Source organism: Hemicordylus capensis, chromosome 1 (genome assembly GCF_027244095.1).
Source record: "Hemicordylus capensis ecotype Gifberg chromosome 1, rHemCap1.1.pri, whole genome shotgun sequence".
In the NCBI taxonomy this organism is placed as follows: domain Eukaryota; kingdom Metazoa; phylum Chordata; class Lepidosauria; order Squamata; family Cordylidae; genus Hemicordylus; species Hemicordylus capensis.
The window spans coordinates 360753010-360766548 of NC_069657.1; the positions used below are offsets into that span (position 1 = coordinate 360753010).

The following is a 13539-nucleotide window of genomic DNA, read 5'->3' on the forward strand; positions in this document are numbered from 1 at the left end:
CCTCGACTTACAAATTTTTAGATGGGGTTTCCTCGACTTACAAATTTTTAGATGGGGTTTCCTTGACTTGCCTGCCTGTTTACTGCCTGTTTATTCTTGAAAATAAATGTTCCTGTGCAGTTTGCAAGCCTTACTGGGGGTCTGGGTCTTTTTTCTAGGCTCTGGAACGCATTAATCCGTTCCCAATGCATTCCTATGGGAAACCGCTTTTCGACTTACGAATTTTTCGACTTACAAATGTGCATTCGGAACGGATTAATTTCGTAAGTAGAGGGACCACTGTATACAGGAGGAGTCTCAACATCGAAGCTCAGTTATCCTAATTTAACACCTTCTTGTCCCATAACAGCATACAATTCATCTGAATGTTTTAGATAGCTAGTAGGGAATGAAGCAGAACTTTTTAAATGTACCAGAATGGCAGAATTACATCACATACATCCTCTGCATTTAGGTAATAAACAAGCTTAATTAACAATTTGGAATATATATTTATGAACAAAACCACCACATAAGATGTGGTCCATTACATCATCACTGTTTTTAAGATGAGGAGTGGCAAGTATAATCTAGAAAAAATGAAATTTCATGTTCCACTGAAAATTAGAGAGCCTCAAATGCATAACCGATGCATTAACTTGTGATGTCAATACGTTCACTTAACTTTTTCAAGATCACACCCAACAAGATGATGAAAATTCTGTTTTGAAAGCTGTAAAGCAATTTCACATATGTATTAATCTGCAAATAGCAGATTAGATTTATCTGGTTTTAACCAGGAATATATTATATTTTATTGCAGGACAAATAAAATAAATTTTGCCAGTGTAACTGGAACTCCTATCAATATTAAACCTCAAAATCTTTTTTAAAATAGGACTTTTTACAAAACAATCTCAAAAGTTAGAACTGCACACTGCATTCTCCTTTATAATGCTCAAGGGTTTCACGGTCTGGTTCACACTTCAACACCATATGCAAGGAGTTGAACTGTACTCTCGTGTACTTAAAGCAGTGCATGGGAGCAAAACTATCTGACCTCATGTAAAGTTTTGAGTGTGAACAAGATGCACTGGTTTACACTGGTGTTATGGCCCAGGCCACTCATATTGGACCAGAACTCATAGCCCAGCAGGTCAGGCCGAGGCCTGTGTGGCTTTGCCAGCAATTCCATTGAGAGAAACACTGTTGCAAGGCCTCACTCAACTCTGAGTGAAATGATTAACTCATAGGAGACAAGCTGGAAGCTAATCCCTTACTTCCTATGACAGAATGCGTATGTTGATGTCACCTATATTGTTCTGTCTTAGTCAAATGCATTGATTAACTAGCCTCAAGCATGTGATTTTTAACACTCTTTGGAGCAAGAGGTGCCAGGAGCCTGCCTCTTAGGCAAAGACAGACCAACAACTTAAGAAATGCAGATGTTTCGAGTACAAAAGAACTGCTTCCTGACAACAAAAAGACACTATGCAGAGGATGCTGCTCTGAACTGGTCTAACAAAGAAACAGTTTTGTTATAAGAGGGAAGTGTTATGATAAGATCGACTGACACTTTGGAGATCCAGGACTGAGATTCCTATCTTGAAAGAACTCCTAGTTCATGTCCATGGGAGCCAGCTGCTATAAAAAGGGGTCTCTGGACATGGCAAAACAGAAAGTTTTCCTCAAGAGGGATCCCAGTTTGCTGTTCAAGCCACGGGGCTAAAGCAGGAACTCTTTCCATGGACAGGAACCCTCTGTGACCTCCACTGTGAGTGAGAAGTCGAGACTACCCAGCCATGGTGCTCTCTCTCTCTGGCTTTGCTCTGAGAATTTACCACTAGCCTGCCTGCCTGCTTGAAGCCTGCATCGTTTCCAAGCCCCAGCAACAAACAAGCCCTTGGAAGCCTTCTTTGTGAACGCACAGCGCAGCCTGTTCTCCCCACCCCCCCCCCCCCCGCCACTAATCACTGCCATCCCTTTCCTAAGCCCTCCCTTCTTTCTTCTTTTGCTGCTTCTCTCTAAATGTTTTATAAGGATTTGTTAGACAGCTGTAATTACTGACTGCACACACATGTGTTAGCTAGGCACATTGCACTACACCTTGAATCAGAAACAAGTTTTTAATTTGGATGACCTGTTTGCATTTTATCCTGATGAGCAACTTTCTATAATAAAGCCACTGAACTTTCCGAGCGTCTCTCCCTCTATCTCTGCTTGCGCGCCCAGATCCTACATGGTCACCATCTCCAAGAAGCAATTCAGTTTGTGTATGGTGTAACTTTGCCGATTTCCCTCTGAGCATGTACAGAGTGTGAAACCAGGTGTAGTTCACAACACTGGAAGCTCTACATGGGGGTGCGGGAGCATGCATGAGCTTGCTATTTCTGCCAGATGTAGGGCCTACATGAGGTCCAAGTGTTAAAACAGATCTTTGTGGCAGGTGCATACTGAGTGTTTTTGCATTAGTGTATGCCCCATTAATATTACTGGAAGAAAGGAATTTAAAAGCAAACAAAATTGTATGATCAGCAGATTTCCCTTTACTTCAAAGCAGCTGGTTCTGGAATGAAAAATTTAATCACTCTTGATAACTACAAGCTTTGTAAGCCGAACAGTTACTTGTAACAGGAACAAGTGCCCTGCATACAGGAAGCAAGAACTCTCTCCACATCAAGATAAGCAGATCTATATAGACATCTGAATACCATGAAAAACATGATTTAATGTATCATACAAGAGGCTACGCCAATTAGTGTCCAGGAAAGAGGAGTTATATTTATTCTATTAAGCATGGGTGTGTCCAAAATAGTTAATCTGGTTTAAAACAGAACCACCTATTTTAAAACTAGCCCTTTGGTTTGGAATGATACAGTGCCAGGATAGTAATAGTGGAGCTGCAGACAATCCAGCTATAGCATTTCTTACTGGCTATCTCTGGGATAGTTTAAGAGCCTTAGCAACTAAGCACTGTAGGAGCCAGAGAATCTTCAGTCCATTTCTTGTTAAAAACTTGAGGATGAGAGCAACCAGCAAAAATACAATAGAAACTGTTTTGTTGATGTTCTGTGATAGGCCAATATCACTTAACACATACATATACACCCAAATCAGCCTCAATGCTGAATTATTGCCTAGCACCACAAATCCAGTTACGTGTCTCCAACTATCAAGCAAAGCAAAATTAAAATAATGAGCTAATCTGGACCTCATCATATATAGTCAGAAGAAAACCTAAGGGTTCCTAGTTCCAAAGCTGCAAGCCCTGTAAGCTACCAGTGTCCAGGAATCCCTACCAGCCAGTTTACTCTCTTAATCCTCATCTTCAATAGGATTTGGTATTGTGAGTAGCCAAAAGCAGTGATTGCCAGCTTAGTAAGCACAGGGTACATATGGTATATGGTCAATGAAAGGCAAAAAATTGTCACTGAAAAATTAATGGGGGCGGGGGCGGTTAGTGTATATCATAGTCTATACAGAAATAGACAATATAATCTCATTTCCTAAAGAAATTCCTATTCTGAATATTTTACAAAAACCCCTTTAAATCCCATTATTTAGTTTTCCTAACATTATTGTTTTCTATATTAACAATGCTAGAATAAATTAAGGCTTGAAAAAGACAACTGTTTTGTGAAGGGGAGAAAGGGAACTGGAAAAAAATGAATAGTGATAAAATTTCCTTCCTCCTCCCCAAGCGTGCAAAAAGCAGCTTTCCATAATCACCCCAGGGTTTTTTGCAACACAGATTTGAAATCCTTTAAAAAAAATGCTTCAACTGTTTTCACTTATGTACTAAATATAAACTAAATCACGATTTTGGACTGGTTTACTGATCCTTTCATCATCTTCATCTGACTGTGACTCCAGTTTGCAAGGACTACTATACTCATATTCAATAGGCTTTGGATAGCTGTAAGGGTAACCATTGTCATCAAAAAACCTTCGAAATGTGAATTCATAGAAAGCATGTTCAGGATGTTTACCGTTTTTATACCACCCATTAAGCGTGTCATTTACATTTCCTTCCTTATCCTCGCTCCATAATTTATCAGGGTCAACTGGATCAAAGTTTGATGTGTCTGTGGGATGTGTAATTTTAGGAATGAAAGAAGCAGGCTGCTGCCGCAGGTCACTTGAAAAGTCAATTGATTTAAAAAATGGATGTGCTTTTATTTCATCTGCCCCATTCTTGCCTAAACGGTCTTCTGGTCCTCGGCACAGCTTAATAATAAGATCAGATGCCTCTGGAGTTAATTTTGCTTGTAGTGGGATGTGCAGAGATGTTTTCCAATTGATGACCTTTATTTAAAAAGACACATACAGCACAAAATTAGACTATCAAATTTTAGCTGTAAAACAAAAATCAGCACACCAATAAAGTATAGTTAAATTTCACAGCCAAAGAGAAATGCATGGGTGCTCTTGTAACCTAACAAAACATGCATCATGTAGCAGGGAAGAAGCCTGCAAGGGAACCTTCATGTTTATGCTTCAAATGTGAAATGGATGTGGCAAGCAGAGGTAAGAGGTAAAGGAAGGTAAGAGACTGAAGCTGGAACATGAATATCTAGGAATCAAAAGCTAAGCGTAGAAGACAGAGATAGACTGAAGGGATCTTGATTGGATTCATCAAGAGAATAGGTACAAATTAGATACAGCAGCCAAGCATGTGAGATAGAATAGTGGGAGTGAAGGCATTTGAGGCAATTAGGAAAGGCTGCATTAGTTAAAAAAAATGTCTATACTGTTTGCAAGTGTGAATTGAACCATGTAATAACAGAATGTTATCTCAAGATAATGGAACTGTTAGAAGTGATAATTCTATAGCATTAATTCTTAGCACTGCAGTACATTCTTCTGATCACTAGAGGCATAAGCGTTAATAGGTCTCTCTTGGTCAGAATATAGATATAAATTATAAATTATAAAAAATTATATAATTATAAAATTATAAAAAATTATAAAATTACAAAAAATTATAAAAGATATAGATATAAATAAAAGAATCTGTCAGCTGTTGAAGGCTACTGCCCGTTTGGGTGTGTTGATTGCTCTCTCTGTATGCGATGTTTTAGTTTCTTAATAAATCTTTGTTTTTTGAACACAACCTACTGTCTCCAGATAATCTTCGGCTAAACTTCTTTACAAACTAGAGCTTACTGTGCTGCTTGGGGAATCAATCAATATTTCTCCTCACACCCTTCAACAGGAACTTCTAACTGCAAAACTCTGCACAGAGGACACAGTGTAGGATTTCAGCACCATGCACACAAAGCAAATAACATCAGGGTGTTCTTTCGCTCACACTCACCCCCCACTTGTGCTGTCATTTATGTGGATTCACCTACAGATATTCATAGAAAGTCATTATTTTTTAATTACTCTGACTGAAGTTATAAAAGTGGTTAAAGTGCATTAAAAGTGACTAATTTACATTAAGTGATAGTGACTGTGTGCTCTAGGCTACGGGTGGTAGCATTGCCACCTGGGATCAGTGTTCGCTCTAATTTTTTAAATCAGTGAGCAGAATGAGTTTTGTTCTGGGCAGCAGTATCAAGGCAGTGTGCGCACATGTGCATTATTATGTGTCACTATAGATATACAACACACGTCTACATGCACGCTCGCACGTGCATGCACACAACACACACACACTCCCTCCCTACATAAAAATGGAAGGAAGTGTATTTTTCAATTCTATTCTATTTATAAAATTGGATTTTTACTTTCTTACACTTCACATTTAAATACAATAAAAACAAGGCAGAATCTAAAACAAAGCAGAAGCTAAGCTGAAAGATCTAAACTCCTAAAAAGGAGCATATACCCAGAATGTTGGGGGCAATATGCTACATCACTGAGTACCCAGAATGTTGGGGGCAATATGCTACATCACTGTAAACCGCTTAGAGAGCTCTGGCTATAGAGCGGTATATAAATGTAAGTGCTATTGCTATTGCTATATATAATGCAAACCATGTTTTCTTTTTGGAAAGGGGTTTGATTCCTATTTGGAGCTTATTCAGTGAGACACACTTTACAACATTATTCCATTTGTATGATTGATTGTGCTCTTCCCAGACAGTAAAATAGGTTCCTATATTTAATCTTTTTGATGATGATGATGATGATTACTAATTTACATTTATATCCTGCTCTTCCTCCAAGGAGCCCAGAGTACATGGTTATGTTTACCCTCACAACAATCCTGTGAGGTAGGTTAGGCTGAGAGATAATGACTGGCCCAGAGTCACCCAGTGAGTTAAATGGTTGAATGGGGATTTGAACTCAGGTCTCCCTGGTCTTAGTCCAACACTCTAACCACTACACCACGCTGGCTTATTGATACTTATTTTGATGAAATAAATACTGTCTGGAAGGCGCACCATCTATCATACAAACAGAATAATGCTGTAAACTTGTGTGTCTTACTAAATAAGCTCCAAGCAGGAATCAAACCCCTTTCCACAAAGAAACCATTCTTTTTTAGGAACAACGCTTATCAAAAATAAAATAATATCCACAGACAAGAAAAGAATGTCCTTGTAATTTTATATACGTGATCATATCAATGTCCTCCTAAAATTTAGTGTAGTTGTCTTGTATATAAACAATCACCTTTCTTTCCATGTTTTTATCTATGCGGATGTTCTGTATATGAAAAGGTTTATCTTCACCAAAAGCACTGATAATAACTACACCATTCGACAATTCAATGCAACACTAAATTGAATTCAGTGATACTCCAAATATCACAGAACTCACACTACACGTTTATTGTTGTGTTCTTAAAGAATCACATTTTCCCAACTGGGAAGAAGGCAGCATTTTTTTCCCATTTTACAAAGAACAGAGATCTCACAGTATTTCAAAAGGCAAGTAAGCATGTCTAAGCCAGCTGTTACAGCCCAGTTTTCTCTAAAAGCATCATCTTCCCATGTGCGGTTCACCTCCTTATCCTCATGTGGCCTTTTGGCTACCCCACTATGACATGTGGGGAAAGAGGGGTTTTGCAAGCAGATAATGCTAGCAAACAGAAAAAGAGCGAGGATAATGTTTTGGGGTTGGGGGTGGGAATAGGAATGCAGTTTGTCAGGGGAGGAAAAGCAGACAAGAGAAGGCAAGAAGTTCAGAAAAGACAGCAGAGAAGGGTGAAGAAGGGGGAAAGGGTGGGTGGGAAAAGGGATCACAAAGAGATCCGAATTAGGAAGGAAAAACGTAATGATGAGAGAATGGAGGAAGATAAAGAGGGAGAGGAGCCCAAAGAGGAGAGTACTGCAAAGGGCAAGGGGCAGTTACGGCCCAAAGAGTCAAAACAGCAGCCAAAAACCATGCCCCAAACTCTGACTCCAGAGGACTCGCATAAAGGTCAATTAAGGAAAACTCAGGACAAACAAGAGAGACTGCTACAGTAGCTCTCAGTAAAGCTAAACCAGTGACTGCACCCCAAACTCTTGACTTCAGAGGAGTACCATAAGGGACAAATGGCAGAGAAAGACAAATAAGGAAAAACTGTTAGGAGCTAACAGTAACACAGAAATAGTAACTGCCAAAAACAAAACAAGCACAAAAACAAACAAAGCCAAGTAAAAAGAGAAACAGGCAGGGAGATGAGGAGGAGGAGGAGGAAGGGGACAAGGAGAAAGAGAAAGAGAAAGCATTGCAAAAGGGGCTGAGCACAAGGGAGCCCTGACGAAGGGTGGCTGCTCGGCTCCTGCCTGCTGGTTGGTGCTGCCTTGTGATCCTTCCCTCGCCTGAGATTTACACTGGTGCAGCCTGAAGGGCAAGTGGAAGTGGCTGTCTGCTCAGCAGCCTTTTCACCCGCTCGGGAGCAGAACTACTGCCCATGCTGAGGCTGGCTGGGGCAGGCAGCAGCACAGCCAGCCCTCACTGCCCCACTCTTGGGAGTGGCACTTGCAGGAGAGAGAAAATGCCAGGCAGGGGGAAAGACATCAATTGAGGCAGCCATCCCAGCGTAGGGCAGCTTAGAGGGAACAGTGCCTGGGATGGCATCAGTATTCTCAACCAAAGTGCTCCTGCAGTGAAAGCACCTACTTCCTCTTGTTCCCTTATTCGTAGATGCTTCCCTTATCATTGTTCCCTTATGACAATAATTTAAGTGGGATGAGTCCCATACATTTCCCATGATAGGAAGAAAAAAGACAGGAGTTGGAGCCTTGCAGCTCTGTATTAGCTTTGTAGAAGAGGACATAATATCCTCAATTACCTTCATCTGTGTTTCTAGTGGTGTTTGTGCCAGGAAGGGAGGCTGTCCAACTAACATTTCAAAGAGAATCACTCCAACACTCCACCAGTCACATAACTGTGTATATCCTGAAATAACAAATTTCGCAGTTAGCGGGATCAATACCAGTTCTAGATCTCAAGAATATACTAGTCATTTTAATTCACTGCAATATTTTTAAATTTACTTTTATCTATATAACTATTTGCAGCTCTCAGAAATGCATTGGGTCAAGGATTGTTCTTCAAGAACTAGTCAAATAATAATCTTCAAGAACTAGTCGAATAATAAGTGATCACTACTAATGGAACCAGGATGCCTACCGAGAGTCTTCCAGACATTTGGTGCAGTGGCATACTACTCCTTCCATGAACATTGTGCTCACACAAGGGATTATTGAATGAGCAGAACTCTTATTCCATTCATGAAGGGAGCTTCTGCCAACTATGCACTTCTGTACCCGACTAATAATTTCAACTGATTTCTTCACTATTCATCAATATTAATGATGAATGGCCAACAAAACCACAACCTTCAAATGACTGTGGCATGTAAAATGGGTCAATACACAAGGATCAGTTGAAATTTATATCATTTTTAAAAAATCATTAGACTAGAATCCCATTGTGGAGTTGGTAAACAGTGGAAGTCATTCTCTGCTGATATAGTATATTTCATTAGGGTATAATTTTATTTTATTTTTAAGTGAAGGCTAAAGAGCCAGCGTGGTGTAGTGGTTAGAGTGCTGGACTAGGACAAGGGAGACCCGAGTTCAAATCCCCATTCAGCCATGATACTTGCTGGGTGGTTCTGGGCCAGTCACTTCTCTCTCAGCCTAACCTACTTCACAGGATTGTTGTGAGGAGAAACCTAAGTATGTAATACACCACTCTAGCCTCCTTGGAGGAAAAGCGGGATATAAAATGTAATAATAATAATAATTTTTAAGAAGTTATGAGAGTTTGCAATTGTTTTTCCATTTTAATGGGCTTCAAACTGAAGTACATTGTTGATGGACTGTTCTTCATCTATTAGCATTCTACTGCAAATTTGACCTTTCTTAAAAGGATCTTACCACAGAGTATCAACATGTGACAACTGTGTCACAAATGACAATTTATAGTCTTATATTTTGTATTACTGTGCACAGTGATCATTCGGTTATCTATAGCAAGAACAGGCTTACAGCACAGTAGTTCATTAACAGTGGATCAGTTTGCTTTTGAGTGAATCATTTCTTCCCCTTGTTTTGGCCTGTCATCTTCAGAAACTAGCAGGCAATCTAGTTAGCCAAACGTGGAAAAAGTGGAAAATGTACCCGTTCGTAACAATACTTCTGGTGCAATATAATTGGGTGTTCCAACAAGCGAGTGTGCTAGACAGCGCTGGTGCTGGCGTGCTGCTCTTCGTTCGAGAGGTTTTAATCTGTCCCCACACCTACAGTTTGCTGGATCTCCCCATTCATTACTGAAATCCATGCTGTCCTGACGAGGGTGGTCACCTGTAATGTAAGTGTAAATACTAATGTGACGTTGAAACTTTCTGTGGCACTTGACCCAACAAAAATATGTAGAAGTCCTTTACATATTTCTCCAAGGGGAGAAATTAAAAAGGAAAGTTCTAACCCTTCTATAAAAACAATCTTAATACTAGGTTCACAAGCATTTCCATTCCATAAAGAGGCTTAGGTACATAAAGCTAATCCTATATAATAAAAGGCTAAGTGAGTGGCTGTGGCTTTGGAATGTTGGGGATCTGCGTCCCTGCCTCCCTGGGCTGTTCTGGGCCTGCGCGAAGCGCAGGCCCAGAAGAGCCCAAGGGACACAGGACCTCAGACACCAGTGTCCCACAGCCACAGGCGGCCATTAGCCGGTGTGTGGCGGCGGGGGAAAGTGGCCGAGGCACGGCGAGAGGAGGCCGAGACAACCAGAAGCGGCCGCCCTGAAAAAGGCGAGGGCAATGGCGGCGGGGGAAGACCGAGACGGGGGACAGGGAAGCTGGGCGAGGTGGCGGCGAAGCCGCCAACGAGGCCCCCGCCCACTCACAGCCGTCGCCCCCGCCTGCTCACCCGCCCTCCCAGCTGCCCAAAATGAAGCTGGGCGAGGTGGCGGCGAAGCCGCCAACGAGGCCCCCGCCCGCTCACAGCCGCCGCCGCCTGCTCACCCGCCCTCCCAGCTGCCCAAAATCACCTTCCCCGCTCCCCCCCCAAAAAGATTAAGGGCCAAAATGGCCCATGAGAAGGTCGCCGCCCCCGCCTATCGCCCTCCCAGCTGTCGAAGACCACCTTACCCGCTCCAGCCCGAGGGAAAAGAGAGGAGCTCACGAGCAGAGCTCCTCTCTGTGCTAAGTCACTGCTCAAACTGCCGCTATGGACGCAAAGGATGCCTATTGCGTCCATTGCGACAGTATGGGCAGCAGCTTAACACAGAGAATAGCTCTGTTTCTGAGTTCCTCTCTTCTCCTTCGGGCTGGAGCGGGTAAGGTGGGCTCCGGCAGCTGGGTGCGCGGGAGGGCGATAGGCGGGGGCGGCCACCTTCTCATGGGCCATTTTGGCCGTTATTCATCCACCCCCCCCCCAAAAAAAGTAAAAGCAAAATAAGGAAGAACAAAAACAGAGACAACAACAAAACAAAAAACAAAAAGAGAGAGGGGACAAGGGGGGAAAAAGAGACAGAAAGAGAGAGAGAGAGACAGAAAAGACGGGATAGAAAGCTAGCGCCCGTTATCATAACGGGCTTAAAAATACTAGTCATCAATAAAAAGCAAAAAAGGCAATCAGTCAAAGCACTAGATCAGCAAAAATTACCAGGGCTCACCCTGATAATGTGTGAAGTAATAGATGGTGTCTGAGCATTAGTAAAGTTCCTTGTTATTCACTGCAGAACCATAGAACAGTCTTACATAACCTCAAACTTCTACAAAACAGTTCTCTCAAAGCATCTGAAGACTTAGCTTTTGCGAATTCCAACTGCTAATTTACTTCACATCTTTTCTCACGACAACCTCAGGGCAAGGACCACTCAAAGTGTATTACCATTGGTTCTTGCATGGCATTTAGGAATGTACAAATCGATTCGTACCCAAATCTAGCTGATTCAGGCAATTTGGAGACAGAACAAATCACCCCTGTGGTCCATTGGCTAGATTTGGGTCCAAATTGAATTGCGCCAGATTCAATTTGAATCAATTCGAGATTCAGATTCATCCTATGAATTTCCCCAGATTCTCAGTTTTCATTTACAAAAAATGCTAAGCTCTAGCCCTTGTAGAAGTGGAGTTATGGAGCAAAATATGTGGTCACTATTTTTCAAATGTTTGGATTCTTTGGCGTATAATAACTTTTCCTCAATGAATCTCTATGAGGATTCATTACACGCCTTCATTTCGTCTATTCATTTTGACTGTCTTTGAACTGTGCCAGCTGTCAACTATCATGGGCCAACTACACCCCCCTCCCACCCGCAAGGCAGTGGGGTACTACTCAGTTTTACGTTCTAGGAATTTTTTCAAGTGTTTAGACTCTTTGATGTCTAATAACTTTTCCTCATATGAGAATTCATTACACACCAAAGAGTCTAAACACCTCAAAAAATCCTAAAATATAAACTGAGTACCCAGTGGCTTACAAGTTGGGGGGTAGTTAGCACATGGGATGCCACTAATTCCCTACCCCCACCCACAAAAATGAACAGAAGAAATGAAGCTGTGTAATGAAGACACCAAAGAATCTAAACACTTCAAAAAATCCTAAAAAATAAATTGAGTACCCCAGTGTGTGCGTGGGGGGTGTAGTAGACACATGGCAGTTGACAGTTGGTACCGTCCCATTATGAGGTAAAATTATTATACATGAAATAATCCAAACACTTGAAAAATAGTGACCGCACATTTTGATCCATAACTCCACTTCTACAAGGGCTAGTGCATAGCCTTTTTTTGCGCGCACTTAAAAAAAAATCACAACTGAGGATCCATGTTAGGGTTAGGATAGGGCAACTTTGAATCCCCATTATTTCCTATGGTGGAAATAGACAAAATCAATAAAAATCAACTAAGTGCCCCACTGCATTGAAATGTGGGTGGTAGGGGGCACCCATGGGGACCTACCAACCACCCAAATTTGGTGGACCCTAGGACCTTTATAAGTGGTCTGAATCAATCTTGTTGGCAATCAACAAGAGCATGATCAGTGCTGAAATGACCATGTTCAACAGACTATTCTTTAAAAGCTTTACATGGTACCACAGAATCTGCAAGTCAGGAGCTCTCAGTCATCACCTGGTTGCTTGGGGGCAATCTTTAGTTGTAAATAGTGACTGCAGTCCCTACTAATGACAAGCCTGCAGTTGTACATTTGGTTCTCTAGGCACAATGATTCTGTATATTACTTCATATACATAGGCACATTCCCTTGCTTTTCCTCAATTCCTTTTCATATGACTATATCTTTGATCAACTCATTTCTTCTCTGCTGTTCCCATGTCCAGATCATTATCAATGCTTCTTTCATTCCATCTGTTCCCAGGGCTGCACTTTACCCATCTAGCCACTCTGCTTTTTCTGTATGTGAGAATCTTTAACACACACTCCTCCATGGTCACACTAAGGAGAATACAAAAAAAGTTTGGGAAAACTTGTGGTAAAAAGGTAAAGAGTCCTGTCAAGTCGATTTTGACTCCTGGCGCCCACAGACCCCTGTGGTTTTCTTTGATAGAATACAGGAGGGGTTTGCCATTGTCTCCCTCCACCAGTATGCAAACAGGAATTGTTTCCTTTGTTAAGCAAGGTTTACCCTGGTTTGCATTTGAATGGGAGACTACATGTGAACACTGTAAGGTATTCCCTTTAGGGGATGGGGTTGCTCTGGGAAGAGCAAGAAGGTACCAAGTTCCCTCCCTGGTATCTCCAGAAAGGACTGGGAGTGGGAGAGACTCCTGCTTGTAACCTTGGAGAAGCCCTGCCAGTCTTTGTAGACAATACTGAGCTAGATGGATCAATAGTCTGGGTAAAAGGCAGCTTCCTAATTCATTTTCAGGTATCCTTCTCAGTTTGCTCTCCCTTCTTTACATGCAATAAACAGAGTTACTGCATATAAAGAACTAGTATTTTTAAGCCCGTTATGATAACGGGCGCTAGCTTTCTATCCCGTCTTTTCTCTCTCTCTCTCTCTCTTTCTGTCTCTTTTTCCCCCCTTGTCCCCTCTCTCTTTTTGTTTTTTGTTTTGTTGTTGTCTCTGTTTTTGTTCTTCCTTATTTTGCTTTTACTTTTTTTTGGGGGGGGGTGGATGAATAACGGCCAAAATGGCCCAT

The 13539-nt window shown here is 41.6% G+C and overlaps 1 protein-coding gene across 2 annotated transcripts in view; it reads right to left on the minus strand.

The window, feature by feature from the left end:
• Window positions 1-2502: 2502 nt before the first annotated feature.
• LATS1 (large tumor suppressor kinase 1) overlaps window positions 2503-13539 on the minus strand; it is a 36843-nt gene continuing 25806 nt past the window's right edge. For both annotated transcript variants that reach the window (XM_053292181.1, XM_053292171.1), the window contains exons 8-10: window positions 9549-9731; window positions 8213-8319; window positions 2503-4284 (exon numbers count right to left, since the gene is read on the minus strand). In XM_053292181.1, coding sequence (XP_053148156.1) covers window positions 3778-4284; window positions 8213-8319; window positions 9549-9731 — 797 coding nt within the window. In that variant the 3' untranslated portion in view covers window positions 2503-3777. The remainder of the gene's footprint in view (window positions 4285-8212; window positions 8320-9548; window positions 9732-13539) is intronic.